Genomic DNA, 25,312 nt, shown 5'->3' with positions numbered 1-25,312 from the left:
AACCGCTGAAGAATTGGTGCTATATAGCACTAAAAAAGGTTCCCCTATGATTACGAGCCAAAAAACATTTTTGTTTTAGAGTGTATGTAGTGGAGATCCTATGTTGAGGGAATGGCATTAACTCATGGAAACGTGATAAGTTGTGTGGCCTCGAGATATATGTTAAGGGAATGACATTTTTTTTGTGGCCACAACTTCTTTTCTCATGGCGAGGTAAATGTGTAAACAACCTGCGAGACCATAACGATCTTATCAGAAATGGATAGGCTATAATAATATTTATTTTTAATTAATAAAAAGCGCGGACATAAGAAATGATTATGTTGCCTACAGCATTCAAATTAAGTTTGTTAAATGATACAAGAATAAGTACATTAAATAATATAGGCCTACAAGAAAACATTTTTTATCATCCATTCACTTTTAAATCCATTCACTGAACGTGTCTTTATTATAATTATTATTATTATTATTGTTATTATGCCTGTTAAACCTAAATAAAATGAAACATGTTAAATGCCCGTAAAGTGAACTTCCTATAAAATTCCTGTGCGCCTACTGGCAAAAGTCATAACCTATAATCAAAGCTTTATTGGCATGACTGTACAGTATTTACAAAACATAGGCTATGTGGTACTGTTTGTAGGCTATTAGATACTAACGTTAATTGGGTAAAGAGATAATGAGATCAAACAGAAAATTATATATGTAAACTAATTATTTCCCCAAAAAAATTGGTTGTCATTACGAGACCTGCAATCGTTGCGGGAATTTATCATTATACCATTCTGTTCCAAGACAACAAGGTGTTGCTGTAATCTGAACCCTTAAAGTTAGCTAACCTAATGTAGTCAATTTGATTCAAACATGATAGGCTAATAATTTTTAATTTGAGTCAAAACAGTTAATTTTTTTTTACCACATTAAGTACATTTTATGTCAGCATTTTTTCAGTGTACATTGTTTTTGTCAAAATAAAATCTAAACTGATTTTAAGTGAAACATAAACATTTAATTTAACCAAATCAACTTACATTAAAGACTATTGTGAATACATGTATGATAAGTGCAGATGCGTATATAAACTAAGCTATCAGGCTAATTGAGAATGCTATGCTAGTACATAAGCTAACTAATATAGATATTAATGACATTAATGGTCATTTTAACAGCATTTACCTTACTGTCTATGCCTATGGTATTTACCATAACATGGTTTTGTAGGAATTGCATGCAGGCTCTAAAGAGAGTACCTATTAAAATTATTTTGAGCCAATGGGATCGCTTGGGGTCCTGACAGAGACCCGATTTCGAGGGAGGAAGGCTGAGCTGTTCATGTCAGATTTAGAATGGTGTTTGACGTGTAGTAATTAATCGAAAAGCGTGTTCAAGGTACTTTAGTCTGATGCTATAGTTTAGAGACAGTGAATCCACAGTTTACACCACTTGATTCATTCCCAAGTAACACGATATCAAGAGAATAAGGCATTTGATTACAGTAAGATCTGTAAACATGTCCTTAAAGCTGACCACTCAAGCATACTGTAAGATGCTGCTGCACGCTGCTAAATATCCTCACTGCGCCGTGAACGGGCTGCTTGTGGCCGAGAAACAAAAAAAGAAGGACAGCCCGAGAGACTCAGTACTGTGTGTGGATTGTGTGCCTCTGTTCCACGGGGCTCTGGCGTTAGCCCCCATGCTAGAGGTGGCACTCACATTGGTAAGATGACTCTTTATTCATTCTGGGGCTAAATTCATTGTTGCTACACACAGACACACAAAATGGAAATGACGAGAATTTTTAATATTGAGTTTTCCAGGCATGGAAAAGTTGTTAATTTAATTTAAAAGTAATGTTCTGGGTCATAGTGATGTCAGATTTGTAAGCGTATTATTCTTTGTAGTCGGCTCTTTTCAGTGAATCGGTTAAACCAGACCACAAATCTGTCTGAATTATGAGCAAATCAAAAAGATTTGTTTAAGAATTCACTAAATATTGACATATTACTCACTCGAAATCACATATAAAGTCGTCTAATCAATTTTATTTTTAGTGATATGATATTCACAGTACACCTTGTGAAAAATACAGAAAATCATAATGTTCATGTTTCTTAAAGGTGCAGTAGTGTATGAGGTGTAAAGGTGTAGTATTTATGAGGATCTGTTGACAGAAATGCAATATAATATACATAACTATGTTTTCAGTGGTGTATAAAGACCTTAACATAATGTACCGTTATGTTTTTATTACCTTAGAATGAGCCATTTCCATCTCCGTACACCACTGGTCCCCTTACAGTGAAGTTGCCATTTTGCACCGTCATGTTTCTACAGTAGCCCTAAACGGACAAATTTCTCTACAGAGCACTAGTCACTCTCTGCTCTCCCGACGACAATATTTTTGTCCTGTGTCGGCCCCCGTAGCTTCTCTGTGCTGCTAAAGGGAGGGGTGAGCGTTGGACGGTTGCAATTCACAACCTCACCGCTAGATGCAGCTAAAATTCACACACTGCACCTTTAATGTATTACCTTTATGTCTTTAGCATATTATAGGGCGAAAATACATAGCATTAAGTGAGTAAACTCTATACTTGTATAGGCCTGTCAAACTTTATATAGAGAGCTGTACTTTACATTTTGCTACTATATAAATATCTCACAAGGCCAAGATTTTACTTTGTTTATGTGGGTAATGCTGTATGTAGGACTACTATATGTCCAATTTATATACAGTGTATCTGGAAAGTATTCACAGAGCTTCACTTTTTCTACATTTTATGTTATGTTACAGCCTTATTTCATAATGGATTAAATTCATAATTTTTTTCCAAAATTCTACAAACAATAAGCTGGTGATAATGACAATGTGAAAGAGAAGTTTGTTTGAAATCTTTGCAAATGTATTAAAAATAAAAATCGAAAAAAATCACATGTACAAAAGTATTCACAGCCTTTGCCATGACACTCAAAATTGAGCTCCGGTGCATCCTGTTTCCACTGATTATCCTTGAGATGTTTCTACGGCTGTGTCCGAAAACCTAGGCAGCTGACTCGTTGCCTCGCTGCCTTTATCAGACAATGTCTTGTGAGGCAGCGTTTGTGCATGAAGGCACCTGACGAAATTTCGGACCGACTTCTTAGGCGTTGTAACTGTTTAATGATCTACAGCAAAATAGAGAGTGAGAACTAAACAAATATTTAATTACTACATTAGTAATTTCTCGCTAGAAATTACATCAGAAGTAGAAAATGTTATAAATAAAAATAAACGTACATTTACACACAAACTGACCAGCAAACGCAACTTTGGGACACCATCTTTTTTTTCCAGCTCAACTGTCACAGAATGGAAAGCACAGGATTGTGGGATATCAAAGGCAGCGAAGGATACAAATATGCTGCCTTCAAAAATCGATCAGATGAAGGTGTCTCTCGAGAGACAGGAAGTGAAGCTAACATTAGATTCAGACTTGCCTTGGTGCCTTCCTGCCTTGAAATGTGTCCTCCGAAGGTAGCATTTTGCAGGTTTCGGACGCAGCCTACAACTGGATTGGAGTCCACCTGTTGTAAATAGGGATGCACCGATATGAACATTTTGGCCGATACCGATAACCGATAATTCTTAATATTTGAAAGCCGATAACCGATATATTGGCCGATAAATCTAAATACAAATTTTAATAAACTCTGAGAGCCTGATTACAAAAACAAAAGGCTCACCGTTAAAAGCCATGTCCCAAACACTTCAACATAAATCAAACCTATACACTACAGTAGCCTATTTGAACCAGTGTGAGATTCCTTACCTTTTCAAATTAATTTTACAGTCCTATGGCCAATTTTTTTTTTTTAACACTTTACAATAAGGTTTAATTTTTGTTAGTATTAGTTAACCAACAATGAATGAACAATACTTCAACAGGATTTATTAATTTTAGTTTATGTTAATCTCAACATATTCAGACCCAAAGTTGTGTCTTTTAACATTAGGTATGAACTGTGAATGGACTGTTACAAAACACAAACATTTTATTACTAAAAGAAACAAAGGTTATTGCTCTCTGTTTTTTCATGATAGTTAATGCATTAATAAAATGAGACCTTATTTGTAAAATGTTACCAAAAATTATATTGTCTAAAAAATAAAAATAATATACCTAAATAATGCAAACAAGTAATTGAACAGCATTACTTAGGCTGCATAATAAAGAATCAGAATGCAAGTGCATGAAATAACCTCCGCACAGACGATAAAGAAATGGTTTTAATCAAACCATATTGTTGATGGAAATGATCCGAGAACAATAAAAGTGCTAATTATAAAAAATAATGCTTCTGTGTTTTTGAAAAAAAAAATATGTTTAATATTACAGTAATAGTAAACATCTTTAATATTAGTCTAGTCTATTAGGAATGATGTTGCTGTTTGAGAGCGCGCTGAAGCTGGAGAGAATGAACGAAAAACCATAAACTGAAGCGCTTAGAAGTTTAATTAACAACTAAACGCATCATATATGAGAACAATCAGATATTTATACAAAATAAATATAATATTACAACTTATATTAGCACAAAATCACGCATAGGTGAAGGGTTATAACTCCTGTGGATGCTCTTCCCCTGTTTGAGAGCGTGCTGAAACTTAAGATGATCACCGGTACAGTGAAGCACTGCGGGTTATTGACTTAACCAAACACATCCTATATGACTTTAATCAGATGTTTATACTACAAAAACTTAATATTACGACTTACATATGCTTAAAATGACGCGAATGCACAAGCGAACTTGACTGTGCTGGTCAGAATGCGTTGTTGACGCTTCCCACAACAGCGCGCTGAAAAACAACTAAACCCAGAGAATTCACTACGTTTTATAACAGAAATATTCTCATTGCAGTGTTATGTATAGGACAGTCCCAGTAGTTATTAATGCTGTGCATTTCTGTTTGAAATGCGCGCGCCGGTACAATGAAGTGCTTTACTGCATCGTTAATTAACTCAAACAAACGCATCCTATATGGGATTATATACACAAAATAATAAATATAATATTACAACTTACAATGGCACAAAAGGCTGTGAATGCACAAGCAAACTTGACTGTGCTCGTCATGAAAGGTGTAACTCCGTGGGCGCGCGCTGAAGCTAAAGACCGGTACAATGAAGTGCTTTACTGCATCGTTTATTAACTCAACCAAACGCATCCTATATGATATTACATACACAGAATAATAATATATATAATATTACAACTTACAATGGCACAAAAGGCTGTGAATGCACAAGCGAACTTGACTGTGCTCGTCATGAAGGTGTAACTCCGTGGGCGCGCTCTTCCCTCAACAAACGCGCTGAAACACAATGCTCTTTTACAGCCTATTCTATTCTCATTATCATTTTATGTAGATTATAGAAGACTTGCGCTGCACATGTTGCACATAACTGTATTTTCCTTTTCGAAGTGATTCCAAACATATTTAGAGCAATTCAAACCCATCATGGTGGACAGCGCGTCCGTCTCAGCTGAAGGAGATAATACATTATCTATCGGCTTGACTATATCGGTCAAATTTTCTTATTGGACCGATAACGATAACATCAAAAATAATCATTTATCGGCCGATAACGATATGTTGCCGATATATCGTGCATCCCTAGTTGTAAATTCATTTGTTTGGTCATGATTTGGAAAGGCACACACATGTAAGGTCCCACAGTTAACAGTGTATGTCAAAGCACAAACCAAGCATGAAGTCCAAGGAATTGTCTGTAGACCTCAGAGACAGGATTGTATCGAGGCACAGATCTGGGGAAGGGTACAGAAAAAATTCTGCAGCATTGAAGGTCCCAATGAGCACAGTGGCCTCCATCATCCGTAAATGGAAGAAGTTTGGAACCACCAGGACTCTTCCTAGAGCTGGCCGCCCGACCAAACTGAGCGATTGGGGGTGAAGGGCCTTAGTCAGGGAGGTGCCCAAGAAACCGATGGTCACTGTAAAAGAGCTCCAGCGTTTCTCTGTGGAGAGAGGAGAACCTTCCAGAAGAACAACCATCTCTGCAGCACTCCACCAGTTTAATACATTTGCAAAGATTTCAAACAAATTTCTTTCACGTTGGCATTGTTTGTAGAATTGGGGGAAAAAATAATGAATTTAATCAATTTTGGAATAAGGCTGTAACATGACACAATTTGGGAAAAGTGAAGCGCTGTGAATACTTTATATATTCATTTCATAAATATATATTAGGACTGTCAATCGATTAAATCTTTTAATTGCGATAAACCGCACTCTTGCTCTGTGATTTAATTGCACACTTATCATGAAATTAAGCATACACCATTTATCTCATTAAACATTCATTTTGTCATCATTTGCTATATCCAGCAAAGTAAACAATCAGAAAACAACTGTATTTTCTGCAAGCTTAAAGGATCATTGGAGACTTCAAAAGGACACCAAATATAAGGAGTCCATATAACTATATTATATAATAAATTTATACACACCTAAGTACCCATGAAAAAAAAACATTACAGAAAAAACGTTACAGAATTCTCAGTGTATAGTATGTGTACAGAGCAACAACAAAGAGCTTGTTTTCATTTTAGACTTATCAAGCTGAGATACCGAGCAGGACCACATGGAGACGCCAAAAATCTCCTAAATCAACCGCTTTGACTGCATAAACCTATGATTACTAAACACAGCAATGTACACATGACAAATCAAACATTATCCTTCCAGAGTATGTGTGGAAACAACACAAATGTACTGTGTGTCTGTACAAGAATGCAGTGTGCGATCAGTGATCGAGAGCGCGCACATACATGGTTTGTTCTTTGTGCATCAATATAACAGACACTCACGCTCTTACTGTACGATTCCTGTACGTCACCAAAATTGCGCTCTTAAGAAACAATCGCAGAATACGACAGAGCTCGTGTTTTAAAGCAAAGCGCACACTGGAATGAATAATTCACTAAAAACGCAATGTGAGTCTCTATTCCCTTTGATATGTCTGATGTAATCAGCCTGGCCTTCTTTACATTGTGCTGTTTTGGGCTGTTTGAATGAATTCGATTACTGGATTACTGGATCACTGAAAACTTTCCCAGAGTTTAACGGCTTAAAATGGCCTGATCACAAACAGAGAAGCAGATTTGGGTTAAAGAGTTAGAATGAAAATTTCCTCCTACCAGGGTTAGGTGCTTGTAGATGCTCAGTGTGTAAACTCCAGACTTCTAAGATCATCTAACTGCGTGACACAAATTACGTTGATGACGCAGCTTCACGTACTTCTCTAATTTATTTGTGTTAATTGCGTTAAATTATTTTTACGCGTTAAGGAATTTAAATTAATCGCATGCGGACCGGTGACAGCCCTAATATTTATATAGCGATACATATAGGTAGATTACCTATAATATGTATCGCTTGTATATATCCAACTATACTTTGGATAGTAGTTCTAGGTTGAAGTTACTAATTTACTTGGTGATATTGAGGGTTATGAAACCTGTAAGGTTTTGTTCAGTTTATAACAACTTGGTGTACAGTCAAGCAGGTCCACACTATCAGTATTATTAACCCTTGAGGGCCCATATGCTGTATGCATTTTTGTGGCAGTATATTCAACAAAAATGCATAGGCTTACTTAGGGGTGGGCGATATCTCGATATTTAAAATATATCGAGATATTTTTGTAACACGATATGGATTTTGACATATCGTATATATCGATATATTGTTTATATTTAATTCTGATTCCGCCACTTTGCTTGTTTGCGTTCTCTGTGCTGTGCTCGCCCCCCGCCTCCTTGCTTTTTTTCCCCCTCCCCTCGCGTGTCTCATTGAACATGGCGGCGTCCGCAACCAGCTCGGAGGCTACAGAACTCGTCTGGACAACTGGCTCCATTATATGGAGATACTTCGGTTTTAAGAAGTCGGACGAACAGCAGACAGATGTCTACTGCCATGAATGCCGACAGTTGGTTCTCAAACACTTGATTCAAAATACAGTTTACCTAGTCGGCATTACTTTGCGAGACAAGAACTCCCGCGACTGTACACTACAGAGAGAGAGAGCGGCTTAAGTAATGCGCGCGCACTAAAAGCCTGTCAAACAAAAGTGATTACTGGACTAAATCTTACTGCACTAATAATGTCAAATACACACAAGGTTAACATAAACACAGTCGGTTATGTCTAAAGTGAAAGTAAAATCGGCGTGTGTCTGTATAAGTTATTAGATGCGTGCAAGTCTTAAATTGACAGCAGGGCAGCCTATAGTGAACACGCTGCCACTTGTCCTTAAAGGGACAGTTCACCTCTAAAATTATGTAATTATTTACCAACTCTAATGGTGTTCCAAACCTGTATTCATTTCTTCTGTTGAATACCAGACAGTTGATGGTAGCGATTTTCATCCATATTATTATTTCCGACAATGGGGACCAGTCACCAGCAACTGTTTGGTTTCCAATATTCTTAAAAATATGTCCAACAGAAGAAATAACTTTATTCAGGTTTAAAACAACTTGAGTGCGAGTAATCAATGACAGAATTTTCATTTTTGAGTGAACTGTCCCTTTAATGTTAATACAACAACAAAAGACAAAGAGAAAATCACTCACTGCTCTTGACTGAAAAACTAATACAATAGCTTTAATAAGAATCAATGTATTTTATAGTGAAGTCTATGTAGTGTTTTATTTTTACATTTATTCATTCAATTTCATACTTAAATGCTGCTGTACAGCTCTGAGCTGCCAGTGTAAATCTTTATATATATTTATTTTATATTATACAGTACACTAGGAATGTGTACAATGTTTTTTAAAAGTAAAGTTTTAAGTTTAAGTAAGGTTTTTCAAGTCTTTTATGTAAAATAAAGAAAGAGTATTGCAATAAAAAAAATAGTATTTTTTCCTCCTTAAGCTCTTGCTGTTCGGCTAAGAATAGAATAGCAAAAATCTGATGCGACTAGCCATCAGAACCGAACCGAAAACCGTGGTAAAAAAAAACGAGGTATGTATTGAACTGTGGACTTACTGTATTGTTGCATCCCTACTTTGTTCCTACATGAACTGCCTACCTCTTTGCACTTTGCATATTTGTTTTTGCAGTAGTTTTTGGGGGGTTATTTTTCCGGTAAAGATATCGAGATATATATTGTATATCGAGATATAGCAAAATATATCGAGATATAATTTTTGCTCCATATCGCCCAGCCCTAGGCTTACTATATAGATCCATATTTGAGCCATATTAACACAATTTTACAAACACAAGTAAGTTTGTAAGTAAATTTTGCAGGAACAAATTAACTAAACAAAAGTTAATTTAGCGTGTGCCAGAACTTCAAAATGTATAGTATATAAAAATATGGACAAACCATAGTCAAGTCACCTTTATTTATATAGCGCTTTTTACTATGCCTATTGTTTCAAAGTAGCTTCACGAAACATCTATGAAATAAAACAGAATGACATTAAAATTGCAACAGAATTTGATTCAGAGAAAAGTGATGTCATCCAGGTCAGTTCAATTATCATATAGTGTCAATGCGGGCAGATCAGTATATAGTTGAATATTTTGTGTCCCCAACTAAGTAAACCAAAAGCCAAAGGCAACAGAGGCGACGGTGACAAGGAACCAAAATTCCATGACAGAATGGAGAAAAAAACCTTGGGAGAAACCAGGCTCAGTCGGGGTGCCAGTTCTCCTCTGGTAAACAAACAAATAGTGTGTGATTATGATTCTGGCAACATTACAAGTCAGAAGTCATATTAAATCGGAATATTCAGAATATTTGTCCAGTTCCATCTGACTGAAGATCGGAGTCATCACGCCAGAGACGGGTTTACGACGGGTAACGAGTACATCAGGTGTTATGGGAAGTGTTCCCGGTTCCGGCAGACCTAGTTAATGCAGCCTAAAACAATCATTAAACTTAACTAATTTGTTAACTTAACTAATTTGAATAATATAAATTGATAATGTTCTATGTGTATGCCATAGTAAAGAGATGTTTTTAGTATAGATTTAAACTGATAAATGTATAAATTTTAAGTCCCTTATGCCAGAAACTCCCTCACTCTCAATGTACATGCTTGTCAGAGAATTTAGTCTTTTTGTTTACTACATGAGACCCATATGAAAATTAACCATGGTTTTTAAAAATGGTCCATACACCACAAATACACTACAAACACAAAAGTCAAGTCACCTTTATTTATATAGCGCTTTTTACAATGCAGATTGTTTCAAAGCAGCTTCACAGTGGTAACAGGAAAATAATGCAACAGAATTTGATTCAGCTCTGGAGAAAACAGTGATGTCATCCAGCTTAGTTCAATTATCATATAATGTCACTGTCAATGTGGGCAGATCAGTAATATAGTTGAAAACACAAATGCTGTGCCAGAGTTAGCTAAATAGCTAATTTGCATCTGTGGTCCCTGGGCAGGATGTTGTTACATAAAATTACAGCACTCCATTACAATCCAGAAAAAAGAAAAGAATAATAATAATACCGGAATATATTGGTTTTATACAACCAATAAAACCAGACCTACAACACATTATACAGAGTAATAAATATTAACCTTTTCACACGCAAGTAAATATTCTCAAAATATTCTAGCTGACCCCCCCAGTTTAAGGCGACCGTTATTTTATAACGTACCACCACCTTATTATTTCTATGGCGACGTGTTATGCTTGTCATGTGACACACGTATGCCGTATGATAGGTGTATCGCTTTTATAAATTTTTTCCATTTTCAAAATATTCACAAACTTGTTCGCTACATCATCAACTACCTGATATTCCGTTTCTTAAATATGTGAATGTGTTTTGTAAAGTAGAAGGTCCATAAAATCTTGAAACTCCCTCGCTCTGGTCTGGATATGAACTGTGATCCATGTTGCAAGTGTTTTTAAACTCATTGCAGTGTTCAGCAACATCCTTTTGTAATGTTGGTAGCCTTAACCCTCTGGTGCTCTTCGTTTAGGGGTTGCATTGGTTGTCTCCCCGGTCATAAGTGACCGGACACTTAAAAATTGATCTTCCTCCACCCAGGGGCGCAACTACCCAGTGCCAGAGGGGTATGCAGCAACAATTTTTTGCAGCAGCAGCAGCAGCAAACAAATAGGCTAGTTATTAATAGGCTAATAACAAACATAAAAATAAACATCTGTTTGAAAGTAATTAAAGAGGAAATTATGCGTTAAGCAGTATCATACGAGCAAGAGTGCTATTTTCCAGAGTAGCCTATATCAGCACAATTGCAAAATGCAATATTAATTTTATACAACCGTTCAATAAACAACAAGTTGTCATTTTTTACAGTTTTGCTCTATTTTTCCAACAAAATAGATTCAAACAAAGTATAGGTATCGTTCTGGAATAATTCACCGTTTTTGAACAGTCGGTTAGAACAAATTAGTTGAATGATTCTAGAATCCACTCACGCCGCCAAATGTACTGGCAGTTTATAGTTTCATAGGTCTGGAATAATTTCAAATTTCTATAATTGAAATATTATATTTAGAACATAAATCTAAAAATCTCATTACATTATTTAGGCAATTGTAATTACAGTGTAAGTGGATTTTGATAAATGGTAAGATGGATTTTGTTGATACTGATTTAATTTAATTTAATTCTTATAACAGCCATAGTGTATCGTGGTAAATAGTGTAATGACTTAAAAAGGTGGTCAACAATATGTAACTTTACTTTATAAGAGGTGTGCCCTAAAAAGTAAGCATGCAATTTTGAGGACACAAAGAGCACATTCTTTAGTCTGTTTGGATTCTTCAAACACAAGTTTGCACTGCCTGTTTGGTTTATCTGTTTAGCCTAAATAACGTGCGTTTTGTCCGACTCATAGCACACGTCCTCGACGCGCGATTTACCATATAAGCCCCCGTGCGCACTGGGGTCACGGAAAACGCGCGTCGGTTTTTTAAATAGCAAATCACGCGTCGAGGACGTGCACTTTGATATAAAAACCTGCATCGTGTTTGTGGTAAATCACGCGTCAAGGACACGCGTTTTGCTGTCAAATCGCATGCTTTTGACGTGTCAATGCGCAATCAGACGCCCGCCCAAGCGTAGGGTGTATGAACACTTTGGCTTGCCGCCGGCGCGCCTACTCGCGATATTCCATTGTTATCCAAATTTCTATTATGGAATCTTATGAGGGCGCCTATTCTAGCCTGTTAGTCCTCTAAAATGTTATATAATATTGAGGAAATACAGAAATTATTTAGAAACGCACAACAGCATATAGAAAATACCACAAAAAAAAAATGTTTTCATACCATCGCTTTGGTGCCCCCAAGGTGCTGCGCCCCTATGCGCCGCATATAGCGCATACCCACTTTTTGCGCCACTGCCTCCACCCCAGTAAAACCAATGCAATTTATTTTTCTTCAATAATATTTTTTCTTTTTAATTTTGTATTTTGAGATGATTTTATGGTATTTTTTAATATTTATGCAATAAGTATGGTCTATTTTTGCCATTGAAAATTATTTTTAAAAATAAATTGTAATTTAATTTTTTTTTAAATTTTATTGCAGTATTTCAGGTTAAAATAGAGACTAGGTCTTCAAAATAAATTTTTTTGAAGGCAGATTAGCACCCTCTTTTGGAATTATTTAAGAAATCATGCAACCATGTGTGTAATCACTAAAGGTCTCTATGGAGAGGCTTGAGAATTCCCTAGTTCTCTTTTGGACACATTTAATGATTTTTTTTTTGTTGATGGATTTGAATATATATTTAAAAAATCTCAAAGACTATTATAAAGTTTTAGATATTTTTTTGTTTGTTAGAAATATAGATTTTTTTTCTGTGAATTTGTGTTTTTGCAGATTTCCCATTCATTTCTTATGGTGTCATTTTTGACCGAAGAGCACAAGTGGGAGTATTTTTTTTACGACCATTTAGCATGCTCGAATCATGGCCTAAATGCTAGAAAAGTCACCAAGTTTCATATCATTCTGATGAAGCTGTGATTTAAAAAAATTCCAAATGTGGTTCATAGGTTCAGTTTTTCATGTGTGTGCGTGTGTGTGTGTGTGCGTGTGTGTAAGTGTGCGTGTGTGTAAGTGTGCGTGTGTGTAAGTGTGCGTGTGTGTAAGTGTGCGTGTGTTTGTGAGTAGATGTGTCAATATCACACTCTTGATGTTTTAGACTGTCACCCCTTTACTGCTGTGTACTTTTTTCAGCATTGTGGCCGATTTGTAGATTGTACACACACAAATATTCAGTGAATTTTTGTGTTTTTGCAGATTTCCCATTCATTTCCTATGGTTGGTCATTTATGACCGAAGACAATGAACGCTACTTTTTTTTTTTACCACCAATTAGCATGCTCGAATCATGACCCCAATTTTTTTGTGTGTTTACATACCTAATGCAAGAAAAGTCACCAAGTTTCAAGAGGCTCAGAACTTGGTTGCTCTGTCACAGTCTCATCCTCGTCGGACAGACTCAGAACTTAGTGAACTGTTTGTCTCTCTCAAGGAGAAACTCAGAACATTACGGTGTATCTGTTATGTCTCTCTTGAAGGGAGACTCAGAACAAGGTGTGTCTGTTGAAAGGGTACCTTTATCCTTTTCCGAATAGGAGGAGATTGCAATTTGGCGCTTCTCCATTCCAGTGTTGCGATTGGCTGCTGGCATCAGAGGGGGTCCACAGTGACTCACCCTCCTTTCTCCTGTGGAACTCATTTGTATACCGTACACAGTTAGAAGTCTTTAAAGTGTCTTTAAAGTTTACCAAAGCATTTCTCACTTTTCAAACCACCATCAGAATACCCGTGGCAATATTCTAAACAAATAGAAACCAAACATGATGGGAAAATATTGAACTGTTCATTCATTTGTTCATTAACAGCTGATTCTGTGTAAGTATTTAAGTATGTAAGTATTTATCTGAATAAGTATGAAATGGATGTGTGTAGTTTACATCAGTCTTAAGGTTTCCAAACATAGTTATGACTGGATTTGGATAGATCATTTTGGTCTTTCTTTCACCCACTACTGCTGAGGTCCTGTGGAATTTTTATGGCAGTCATAGACCAGGACACTAGGGGTTTGGGTGAAGGGCAGAAACTGTCTTGTCCTTCCTGGGCTTGGTACAAGAGTTCTTCTTCTTGCCCTCTAAGAGGTGTCTGGATGTTGTCCTAGCATCTTTATCTGATGGCGTTGGACAGTTTGTTTGTCTCCACCAAGATCCAATCAAAATGTAGCAAACCTTTGTCCACTGTTATGGACAGAGAGGGGCCCGGCCATAAACTGTGCCCTGGAATGTGCTGTCCACTACAATATTAAACCCTATGGATTAAGAAAAGGATGTAATTAAAGTTAATGTGAATGTAAAGGCTGACGTCCCAAAACTTTTGGCAATATAGTGTATTTTGTTCTAATGTCACAAGTAATAATCTCAAGCTTTACTGGGTTTTACGTTTTTTTTTGTAGTGTGGGTTTGTTGAAGTCTGCTAAAACCAGGGCTCTGAACCGGTTCAAGGAACGAAAACGAAAACCGGAAACGAATGAAATTTTAAGAGGAACAAAAACGAAAACGAAATCAAAATCAATTTGAATCGTTCTGAACAGAAACGTTAATTTGAAATGACCATTAACCGGTTAATAGCGTTATTTTATCGTTCTCTTTAATATTTTAATTTGGCAGTGACCAATAATGAATAGAGTAGGCTAGTAGCTACAGCATGTGACGTTGACGGATCAAGCGTGAGTGAAATGCCCGCGCACCATCATCTATGAATCTACTGGTAACGCAAGTCAGTGTAGAGCACGCATTTTCATGCCTCAAGTACATTTCTTTCCCCACTGAGGTCTACAATGAAAGCGCAGGTATTGAAGGACATTCTTTTCGTATGTTTAAATAAGCAGTACGGACTTTAAGCTCAAATAGTCTGATTTAGGCTAGTTTGTCGATTCCGTTTAAGCCTATCCAAGTAGGTTACTAGCATCTATCGCACATTTTTCCTATAGTCTTTCAGATTGCCAATACAGCTCAATGTTTTCTATATAGACGGTTGATGCTTCGTATTAAATGGTATGTTATATTGCATTAAATGATCAAGCTTTATTAGCTGACTGAATTTGATTATGGGATGCAAGGACGTGTTGCGCAGTGTTTGCTTTGAAAATACCAGTTGACGGTGCATTAAAAGAGCAATGGTTATCCAGTTTATTTATTCTTTATTCATGCAATTTTTAAAACAAGTCTCGTTGAAAAAAAAGTTATGTACAAAGAATGTTATCACTCTTCTGAAAAGAATAGGCATATAGAGGGCCACTTTCCGCTCCATTAAAACAATATTTGTCCCGCTGTTTATGCTTTGTAATTAATGCATGTATTTCTGTTGTGGTTTTAAAAATGTTATGAAATAAATATTCAAGTTTAATTATCATGCGTTATATTATTATTGAGTGAAAATAAGTCTTTATTTATACATATTTGTTTAAAGTATAGGCTAAATTAAAATAACGTTATTAACCGCTATTTTTTCAAATCAAATCGTTTTCGGAACAGTAATGTTTAATGAGGAACGCAAAAACGGAAACGTTAAAATATCGATTCTGCTCGGAGTGAACGGATTGATATTTTTTTCCGTTTTTAAGCCCTGGCTAAAACAAACATCGTCACATATGTACCTTACTGATTCTCTAGGTGCTTCCTGATGGTTTAGAGGACAATTACTCAGATTTGCCCCCTGTCGTTTCAAAGAATAGTACAATGGTATTACACCTCGTTCATTTGGGGAGGTGCACACACAGTCAGCGGAGGCAAAGCAGAGTTAGGTGAAAGTATAAACAATGCTTTAAAAAGTGCACCACAGCACTTTGAGTAGCTTGCCACCAGCATATGTTGTGTTGGGGTGCTGAGACTCCCACCATCTTTGTTGGCAAAATACCATGATCCTACCTTGAAATTTTACTGGGGAATAGCATGATTATGTTGGCCCACCAGCTTGTTCATGATAAGTCACTGATCTTTTTAGCAGGGCAAGAGTCCCTGTCCCTGTAATTAGTAGGACTGTCCCTGTAATTAGTATAAGGCGGGTGATCTTAATAATTGAAGGATCTGATGCCTTTCTTTCCTCAGATTGATACATGGTGCAAAGAGAACAAGTATGTCATTGCTGGCTATTATCAAGCAAATGAGCGTATAAAGGAAGCCAGGTAAAATTTGGGTTACTTCATGTGCTTTACATGATTACATAAGTTGTCTGTATGTGTCTTTACATTTGTTTAATCTTTTCATCTGTGATCTTTACAACTGTTTCAGACCAAGCCAGGTTGCTGAGAAAGTCGCTGCCAGAATCTCAGAAAACTTCAGTGAGGCTGCAATGATTATGGTAATTTTATACACTACATATTACAACCATGTCAGATAGCCAGACAGTAATACTGCATTGTTTGTCACCACTAGTTGGACAACAGCAGATTCACTATGGAGTGTTTTGTACCTGTTCTCTTCATCTATGATCACCATGACAACAAGTGGAAATGCAGAGAGCCAAGCACGTGAGTACACTTTATTTTGAAACTGATTAAAATCATATTTCACCCCAAAATGTGTATTCTGTCATCAACTCAGGCTCATTTTGTTCCAAACTAATTTAACTTTATTTATTGTTGTTTTGGTTGAGCACCAAAGGAGATATTTAGCAGAACATATACAGTACTAAATGAGTACACCCCCTCTGAAAGTTAACAAATTCAGCAATCGATATGTGGAATACATATTTGGGTACCTAGTTATTTCTAAGGGTTCCTAGTAATTTCTTGACAATTAAGTGTTATGTAGTCCACTGAATCATTCTCAGAATTAAAGGAACACGGCAACTTTTTTGGACTTTAGCTTATTCACCGTATCCCCCAGAGTTAGATAAGTCCATATACCATTCCCATCTCCGTGCGTGCCATAACTCTGTCTGTCGAAACCCCTGATAGCCTAGCTTAGCACAAAGACTGAAGATAAACGGCTCCAGCTAGCCTACTGCTCAATAAGAGACAAAATAACGCCAACATTTTCCAACAGAATGGTATGTATGGACTTATCTAACTCTGGGGGATTCGGTGAATAAGCTAAAGTCCCAAAAAGTCGGCGTGTTCCTTTAATGCTGAGCACAATGGCATCACTTGGTAGAGAATAATCTTTTTTCTTTGTACAAAAGAGAACAGTGGTACAACAGGATTACCAAGGCAATGTTTAAGTGTGAAAATATATGACAAAAGTAAAATGGAAACTCAAAAATAATGGACTTGTGACAAAGTCTCTGAAACAATCAGGCCTTTGCTTTAAAGTGCAGCAAGCGATTTCTGAGAAGCACTGTTGATATTTGAAATCAACCCAAATACACGCATCCTCGGCCTCCCTTCATTGCTCCGCCTCCAAAATGCACAAACATGCAATGCAAGAGTGAATGTCTCTTTACCATAGCTGAAGCAAAGCAAAATCATTTCACAAAAAAATAAAACTAAGATGAAAAAACGAACGGCAAGGAAGAACAAAAGTACAAGAGTATATACAAGCAAGAGTTTGTTGTTAGTTTGCTGTTAACAAACAACGACACTCAAAACTGTCCTGTTACTGTGGCGGCCCAAATAATATACGTCTCGGGTATTATATCGTGCACATCGAGGGCGCATATCAACCACAAAGGGGGTGCACCCTACGCCTCGTGGACTTAACGGACACGTGGCAGCTATTGTCCACAAGACTGAAAGTGCATATGAAGTGTGCCATTTGGGACCGGGCCATGTACGCGGTCACTAGGCTACAAAAGCACCAACTGTGCATGCGCTGGAAGGGGATCCTGTCTGTGCTGTCCACACACACGTCCGAAATGGAGTATAACCGAGACTTAATAGTTACCCAAGTTATGGACAGCCTCACGATCGCTCCTGGTACTGCGCATCTATAGCATGAGTTCATGCTTTTATTTGAGGTGCTCTTTATATGCAAAAGTAATCTTTTACATTCATCTGGTACACAAAATTTACCCATTGGGTAGAATTGGTTGGGTGTGTATAATTTCGTATCATATGCATGAAAAAAGTGCGTATCATATGTACACTAAAAAAGTAAAAAATAAGATTGTGTAGTCTTCATTTTCTAATGTGTAAATGGTTCTTAGATTGTTTTATCTGTGTAGCCAGAATATGATGTGCAGTTCCCCAAACACAAAAACATTTGTATGTATTCTATGAATCTACATTAATAATCATTATACAATATCAAGAACATTAATTGACAGCAATGACCCTGTAATGAGTTCTTGTTCATTTTATAATTTATAAGTAACATTAAACAGTCTGTGTAAATAAACTTTTATGCTATTTCAGATGCAGCTTCTGTTCCACCTTTGCACTGTTAAGATGACTTGTGTTAATGATATAATTCTATAATTGGTAACAGTCTATATAGTATTCTGATTGATTTAAATAATTGGTTAAATGTAAGTTTTTGACAAAAAAAACAACACCGTTAATCATAAAAATTGCACTCTAAAAAGGTTTAAAAAAAGTGGAAAAGTGCATGGGGTAACGCCTGGCAGTTGCAGTTTGTACTTGGGTGTAATTTGCCGGAATGGAAAAAAAAACTGGACTGATCTTATTGATTATTGATGGTTATCCAATGAGATTAATGGTAAATAGGAGGCAAATCTGTATTAAAATCTTCTTAGTTACCAAATGTTGTATCCCAAAAGTTTGTCTCTGTCCCCTTGTAAAGTTACTGTCAGTGTTACCGGATGCTTTTATTTACTTTAACATTGCCTCCAATTGATGTATGTTAATCTGTTGCTGCACTGTGGAGTTCTGAGGATCAGACACAGGGAACTGTATTTTATCTAACTGTCTTGCTGGTGTGTCAGCGTTAAATAAATGTTTATTTTGTATTGTTAGGGGATAACAGTTTAGGACCCAAGACTAGTTGTGAACATGGACTGTAAATAAATATGGACGTAGTGTCCGTGACGTCACCCATAGGATTCTGATGAGCCGTTCTGAAGCGCAAAGTATGGACGAGATGGCCGTTGCCATCTTGGCAGCGCGTCATCACGGGTCAATCCCTGATAACAGATAATGGGCAAAAAGGCCGGACGTGGGCGGAGCTGAAGATGACTAACAGACAGCAGATAAATGGCTATCCACCTGTCACTCAAAGTGCCCATGCCTTTAATTATGCAGAACTTTAATGCTTTATATAATGTAAACGAATGAGTTATATCCATCTGTCACTGTTAAGGCACTCCTGGCATGTTAGGGATGTGTGATTCCTCCAAAATCCAAACACACAACAACATATTCTGCTATCAAGTGTTTAGTGACACATCACGCATCCCTAGCCCAGACCCTCAGTCACTCCTCAGAGAGCAAATTCAAACTTTAGAAAACATATAAAGAAACAAACAGCAGTGGTTCCATCGATTAAGTAATATCATAACTGGAAAGAATCATTAAAAATCATTATAAATATTGATTAAATGCTTTGATTTATACATTTATTAGTATGGTATATTTCAGAATCCGCACCCTTCAGTATTAACCCACATAGCTTTAATGGTTTTTATACTTAATAACATTAATTAGTAATTAATAACTAATTAATGACATTAATTAAAGATATAGTATGATCATCTTATTTTATATGTATACACGTTTCATGGAATGTTAGGTCATGAATATTTGCTTCTAAAGTCATGGAAATGTATTTGTAGAAATGGGTGTACCACTTTTTGGGGACCCTTCCGTTGGGGTACCTAGCACGGTACCTAAAGGGTGGAGCAAGACTCACTGCACAACGTCGAATGGTTGACACAGAATTGTCACTTGCACGTGAATTGTCTCTTGCTGTGTTTTGCCTGGCAGAATGTAAATGCGCACGCCCGCTGCCGCTCGGCTCGGGCATTCATAACGGAGCGGTACGGAGCAAAGTGAGTGTTTCAACTTTTCAATGAATTCCTATGAAAGTTTAGCTTCCACATGCGATCTGATAACGCGCCAGACTGGACACGCACCGAGAATGACAGCCGCGCTTACCTCAGCTCTGCTCAGCTTGTGATGAATGAAATTCTCGTGATGAATGAAATCTGACTCCTGCTGCGTCTGTGACGTGACTTTCATTCGGCTCACTCACACTTTATTGAAAAGACATGTTCAGTTTTTAATTGTAGTGCCTATTGTCTAACTGAATGAAATTATTTTATTACTATGAATATCAAAACGACGTTGGGGGCGGTGCCGTGGTGGGCAAGTGATAACCAATAGCCGTGGCTTTGAGAGTGGCCTCGTAGGGCAGCGAAGCAAGTGCATTCTGGGAGTTGTTGTCTTTCATCCACATGAGACAAAAATGCATTTTCTGTCTTTTCTCAGTCTAGAAGGCACCAAATTAAAAAATAATTTCACATTTCTACTACGTAAATTTTAGTTTAAATACACATTCATCTTCCCAGCGCTGAAGTGCCCCTTTAAACAAACAGCCACATGCCGACAAGCAAGAACAAGATCTGCTGTATGTCCTCCATTGTTGTTTACAACACCACGCCTATAATCATACTATACTGTACTGTACCACTCAGTGGAAACGAGCCATTAGTCTGAGCTTTCAAGTTCTGTAAGTTTTATAAATCTTTAATATGGCATGACAGATCGTTGTTGTAGTCTCAGTCCAAGCGTCAGTGCAGAGAGCATGTGAACCGATCATCTCTTCCTCTAGTTATAACACGCAATAAACATTGAACATCAGAAGGTATGTTGAAAGAAACCGTACAACTTACTGAAATGTAAGCTATTTAGTGTTCACAACTCATGCAGCCCATAAGTGATAGCAGATTCAGGCCAGACATCTCAGAACAAAATTTAGAATAGAGATTATTGCCTAATTGAGATTATGGTTAAGGTTAGGTAATCGTTATGGTGGAGTTTATGTTTGTACTGAAGTTTGGCTTAGTGCTGGGGGCAGGTTAGGGCATTGTCAGCTCTGCCCTAACTTTCCGGTCTGAGACTGCTGGCCTGAAACTGCTCTAACGTATGGCAGTACTATTGAAAGTGGTCTAGAGAGGAGCTTATTGCTCACTATATGCACTGTTACGTATTAGGTTTTCGGCTAAATTAACTTTAATTTCAGCTTGTTTTTCTATAAAATAATAATTTCGGTGCATCACTAATATAATCCAGTGATCCTTCTCCTGCCTCTTGCTATGACCTGCTTTTGCACTAGTGGGTGGTGCCAAAGGCAATGATTAAGTAGTAGGCAGAGATCTGTAGATCTGCAGGCAGTGGTTCATCTCCATGTAATAAAGAGGAGGAAAAGCAAAAGCTGTTTTTTGACTAAGAATGTAGTTCTGAGTTTTTTATACAATGATGTGTTATATACCAAAAGATCCAGAAAATGTATTCCATGACCCGTTTTAAAAATGAAAGACAGATTCAAGCCATTTAATTCATGTAGTAATTATTTTGTGATTTTCATTTTTGAGGACTGTGTTGATTATTGTCTTAAAGGGGTGGTCTAATTCTATTTCATGCATTCTGACTTATTTTACACTGTTAAAGAGTTGGATTCCCATGCTAAACATGGCCAACTATAGCATAATACAATATTATCAGTCCAGAGTAGTCCAGTGGTTGGATTGTGTCCAGTGAGCGTGTCAGAGGTTTGGTTCTGGGTATATATATATATTAATGTGATCATATAAGCTTTGACAAAATAATGTTTTGTCTAACTTTCTTTAAATTGCAGTGACTGCTTTGAGGATTGGCTAGAGGCACAGAAGATTACAGCGGCTCTTCTAGAAAACAAATCATACGAGAGTCTTATAGACTTTGACAACCATCTGGATGACCTACGAAATGACTGGACCAACCCTGAGATCAATAAATCTGTTTTGCATCTATGCTGAAGCCATCCAGAGGTCCTGTCCACCTAAACAAACTAAAGATGCTTAAATGGGATGCATGTATTCAGTACTGTTAGTGACATGCCCTCTCTCACTGAGCAGAAAGATTTTCAAAAGCCTAAATGGAACATTCTAAGTGCTGCATCCTCATGTTAGAAAACACTGAGGTGACTCTAAGATTTTTTTTTTTTTTACATGTTTTCATGCAGTAGTTTGTATAATGTAAGAATCATGTGGATGCTACCGGACAAGTCCATCATATTCAACATTTAACTAATTGCTAAATATGGTCATTTTGTTCCCCTGTTTTGGTAAGAAGCTTAATTTAAAGTAGATTTTCTTGTTAATTTTTCCTAGCTACTTAACCTGCTCAAATGAAAATGTTTTACTTTTGTGTAGAAATTAATATATTTTTCCTCAAGAGATTGCTTTTATGTTTGCAGCAGACCAATAATAATTTGCTAATGGAGAAAGAATAAATATTTTTGGCTCTGAATTTGCAGTACACAAAAGGAATAGACTAAGTCTTGAAGAATGCAAAATTGTATTGAAAGGAATAAAAATGCTTTATTTCCAAATGACAGTAAACATTTCTCTCAGGGTTCAGCTCTCTGTAGTCCAGTTAAGTTTTTATAAACATTACTAATGAGTCAAGTCACTGAAACACTCCATCATATAGGCAAACAATATATGTACTCTTGAGCATATTGTGACACCAGAAGTATTGACAATCATGCCATGCTTAAAAATCTTTGAATGTCATTGCGTTGCTGCTTGTTTTGAGGATAGAAAATGAACATTGAACTACAATTTTATGTTTGAAAATAAAGGCTAAACATATTAATGGGTGATTCTTCAATTAGGGGAACTTTTATGTCCCCAGGTTATACATTCATGTTAAAATTACTATATTTTAAAATAAATAGTTTAGTTATTTCAAATAATGTTCATTGCACCACCAAAAAATGTTATACACTAAAATCAGTTTGATTTCCATTTTTAAAAATGTTTTCATCGCTAATATTTGGCTACTCAGGCCTTGTCCCCAACCCAGACTTTAAAACTTATCTGCTCTGAAAATGTGATAAAATGTTATCAGTTCATTAAAAAATCACAATATATGTTTAAACAGTAACTTAAAAAGGCACTTGATGCATAATTCTGGTTCATATCTGTGCAATTTGTGAATATTTTTAACAATTTAGAATTGTCCATAACAATACTGTCATTACCGCGACAGTCTATGATTACAACAAGGATTTTTTTGAGGGTAAGACTTGTTTATGATGTAACCATGGAAATGAAGACTAGCAGGGGAGCACATGTCAGCCATGGAAGAACAGTGATATTTGATGTCTGAAAAAGTAAGTAATTTAATCATGAATTCCTTCTGATCATGGAGTAGACTTATTCAGCGTCATTACCATAAATGCTGTAGCAGCAATATTTTGATAAATATATATTTATATTCACATGATTTATGTGTATTTAAAGTTCTTTTTGTACTAGCTGTTGAATGATGTTAACAAATCCATGACCTAGCATCTTTTTTCCTGAAAAAAATAAAAAAAATGTCATTACCGCATCACGTCATTACCAACACACAACTTGTTGTGATGGTAATGACAAGTGATGGTGGTAATGACATATTCTGTGTCACTATCTATATCATATTATGTGTTTATAAATTAAGTTAAAGAAGCATAATAGTGTGATTTTACAATGAAACTTAAGTGAGATGCCTTACTTCCTAAAACAATTTTTCTTATTTTTTAACCAGAATGGCTCCCAAGAAATCAACTGAAAGGTCTAGACTCTAGAGATTATAGAAAAAAGGCTGGAGTTGATCTTCAGGACACTTTGCTCATTGAGTGACTACACTATGCCTGTCATTTAAACTAGGGCCCAGTATCTCTTTCTCTCCACATCCCATCCATCTCCCTTTATCATCTCTAATTCACATTTTGAATGTTCAAATACATGCACTCAAAAAAGATACGTGGGTTTTACTTAATTTTTTTATGTCAACAGGTTCCACGTAATTGGGTTATGTTGAATTTAATTAAAATTGTATATTTCAGTAAACTTAAGTTTTTTACGTAAGGTTAATTCAATGCCATTTAGTTAAATCAGTTTAACATTATTAATTTTGTCCAAAACTACTCAATTTAATTATTCTAAAATGAATATTAAAAACAAACCAAATCAAGTAATACAGTTTAATTGATTTTTTTTATTTAGTCAAATACTATTTTTTACAACATTTACAAAACCTTTTACAAGGTCTTATTGGCTTGCCAGAAGATGGTTTTGTTACATCCATGGCATGCCCAAAGTAGTTGTTTTTATTATTAAAATAGCTTTAATTGTTATTAGCATGTCCTCATCCCAAGCACATGCTCTACTTCACCACAATGGTAACCTCCAAAAACACTAACATAACAAAACATTTTAAATACCAACATAACAAAACATTAAGCATTAAAAAGTCTCTCCATTTTCTCATCTTGTTAAAAAGGCATCAAATAGCACTTTATTTAAACATTTACTCTCCGAATTCAGCCCCTTTGCAAAGCATGATGGGAAGTGAAAGTCTTGTTTGATTGGGTTACTTGATTGAAACGTGTTATTTCAAAATGAAAACATCAAGTTATGTCAAAGAGTAACGGTTTTAAGTCAGTTTAACATGAATCAATTACATTTGAACCAGAAACCTGATATAATTGTGTTAAATCAAGATGAATTGCTTAAATAAAGTGAACAGCATCATAAAATAATTTTTTGAGTGTGTTTGAAAGCAAACACGTTTCATTATGCATTGTTAGTTTTAACCCAATGCAACCCAAACATATAATATTTCACCTAATGGTAATAGTCATAGTTTATGAAGGATGTTTATGCTGTTTTATCCCATTGTAACAATTGATTCTCTAAAACATATTTTTCTTCATGATTGAAATAAACATGTTCAAGTTGATGGTTGTGTCATATTTATATATATCTCCTCACATCTGTCCATTTCTTTCAACAACACTCACCAGAAGTCATTATTTAAGCCTTTAAATTTGCATTATGTATCAGTGCACTTTTCATTTATGTCATTACCAAAACACTATGTCATTACCAGAACAGTATGTCATTACCGCCACGTTGCTTAATTTACAGCAAACATATATTTAAAACTGTTTTATGTTCAATCTTCAGGTGCTACATGAAAAGCCTAATGAAATACTCATCCACCTATTCAAAGAAAAAACAACTAAAAATAATTTTCCCGAAATTAAACAAAAGTGTGCTTTGATGAACACAGAAAAACACATTTTGATGGTAAGAACAAGAAAATATATGTAA

The 25,312-nt window shown here is 36.1% G+C and overlaps 1 protein-coding gene across 1 annotated transcript; it reads left to right on the top strand.

The window, feature by feature from the left end:
* The first annotated feature begins 1,295 nt into the window (after window positions 1-1,295).
* On the top strand, window positions 1,296-24,937 carry emc8 (ER membrane protein complex subunit 8). Its single transcript, XM_079824723.1, has 5 exons — window positions 1,296-1,720; window positions 16,159-16,235; window positions 16,342-16,411; window positions 16,486-16,580; window positions 21,805-24,937. Exons 1-5 carry the CDS (start codon window positions 1,514-1,516, stop codon window positions 21,962-21,964), a joined length of 609 nt encoding a protein of 202 aa, XP_079680849.1. The 5' UTR covers window positions 1,296-1,513; the 3' UTR covers window positions 21,965-24,937.
* The last annotated feature ends 375 nt before the right edge of the window (window positions 24,938-25,312 follow it).

This window comes from Gobio gobio, assembly GCF_949357685.1.
Source record: "Gobio gobio genome assembly, chromosome: 9".
In the NCBI taxonomy this organism is placed as follows: Eukaryota; Metazoa; Chordata; class Actinopteri; order Cypriniformes; family Gobionidae; genus Gobio; species Gobio gobio.
The sequence above is the reverse complement of the archived record's forward strand: the minus strand, read 5'-3'. Positions and strand labels throughout refer to the sequence as shown.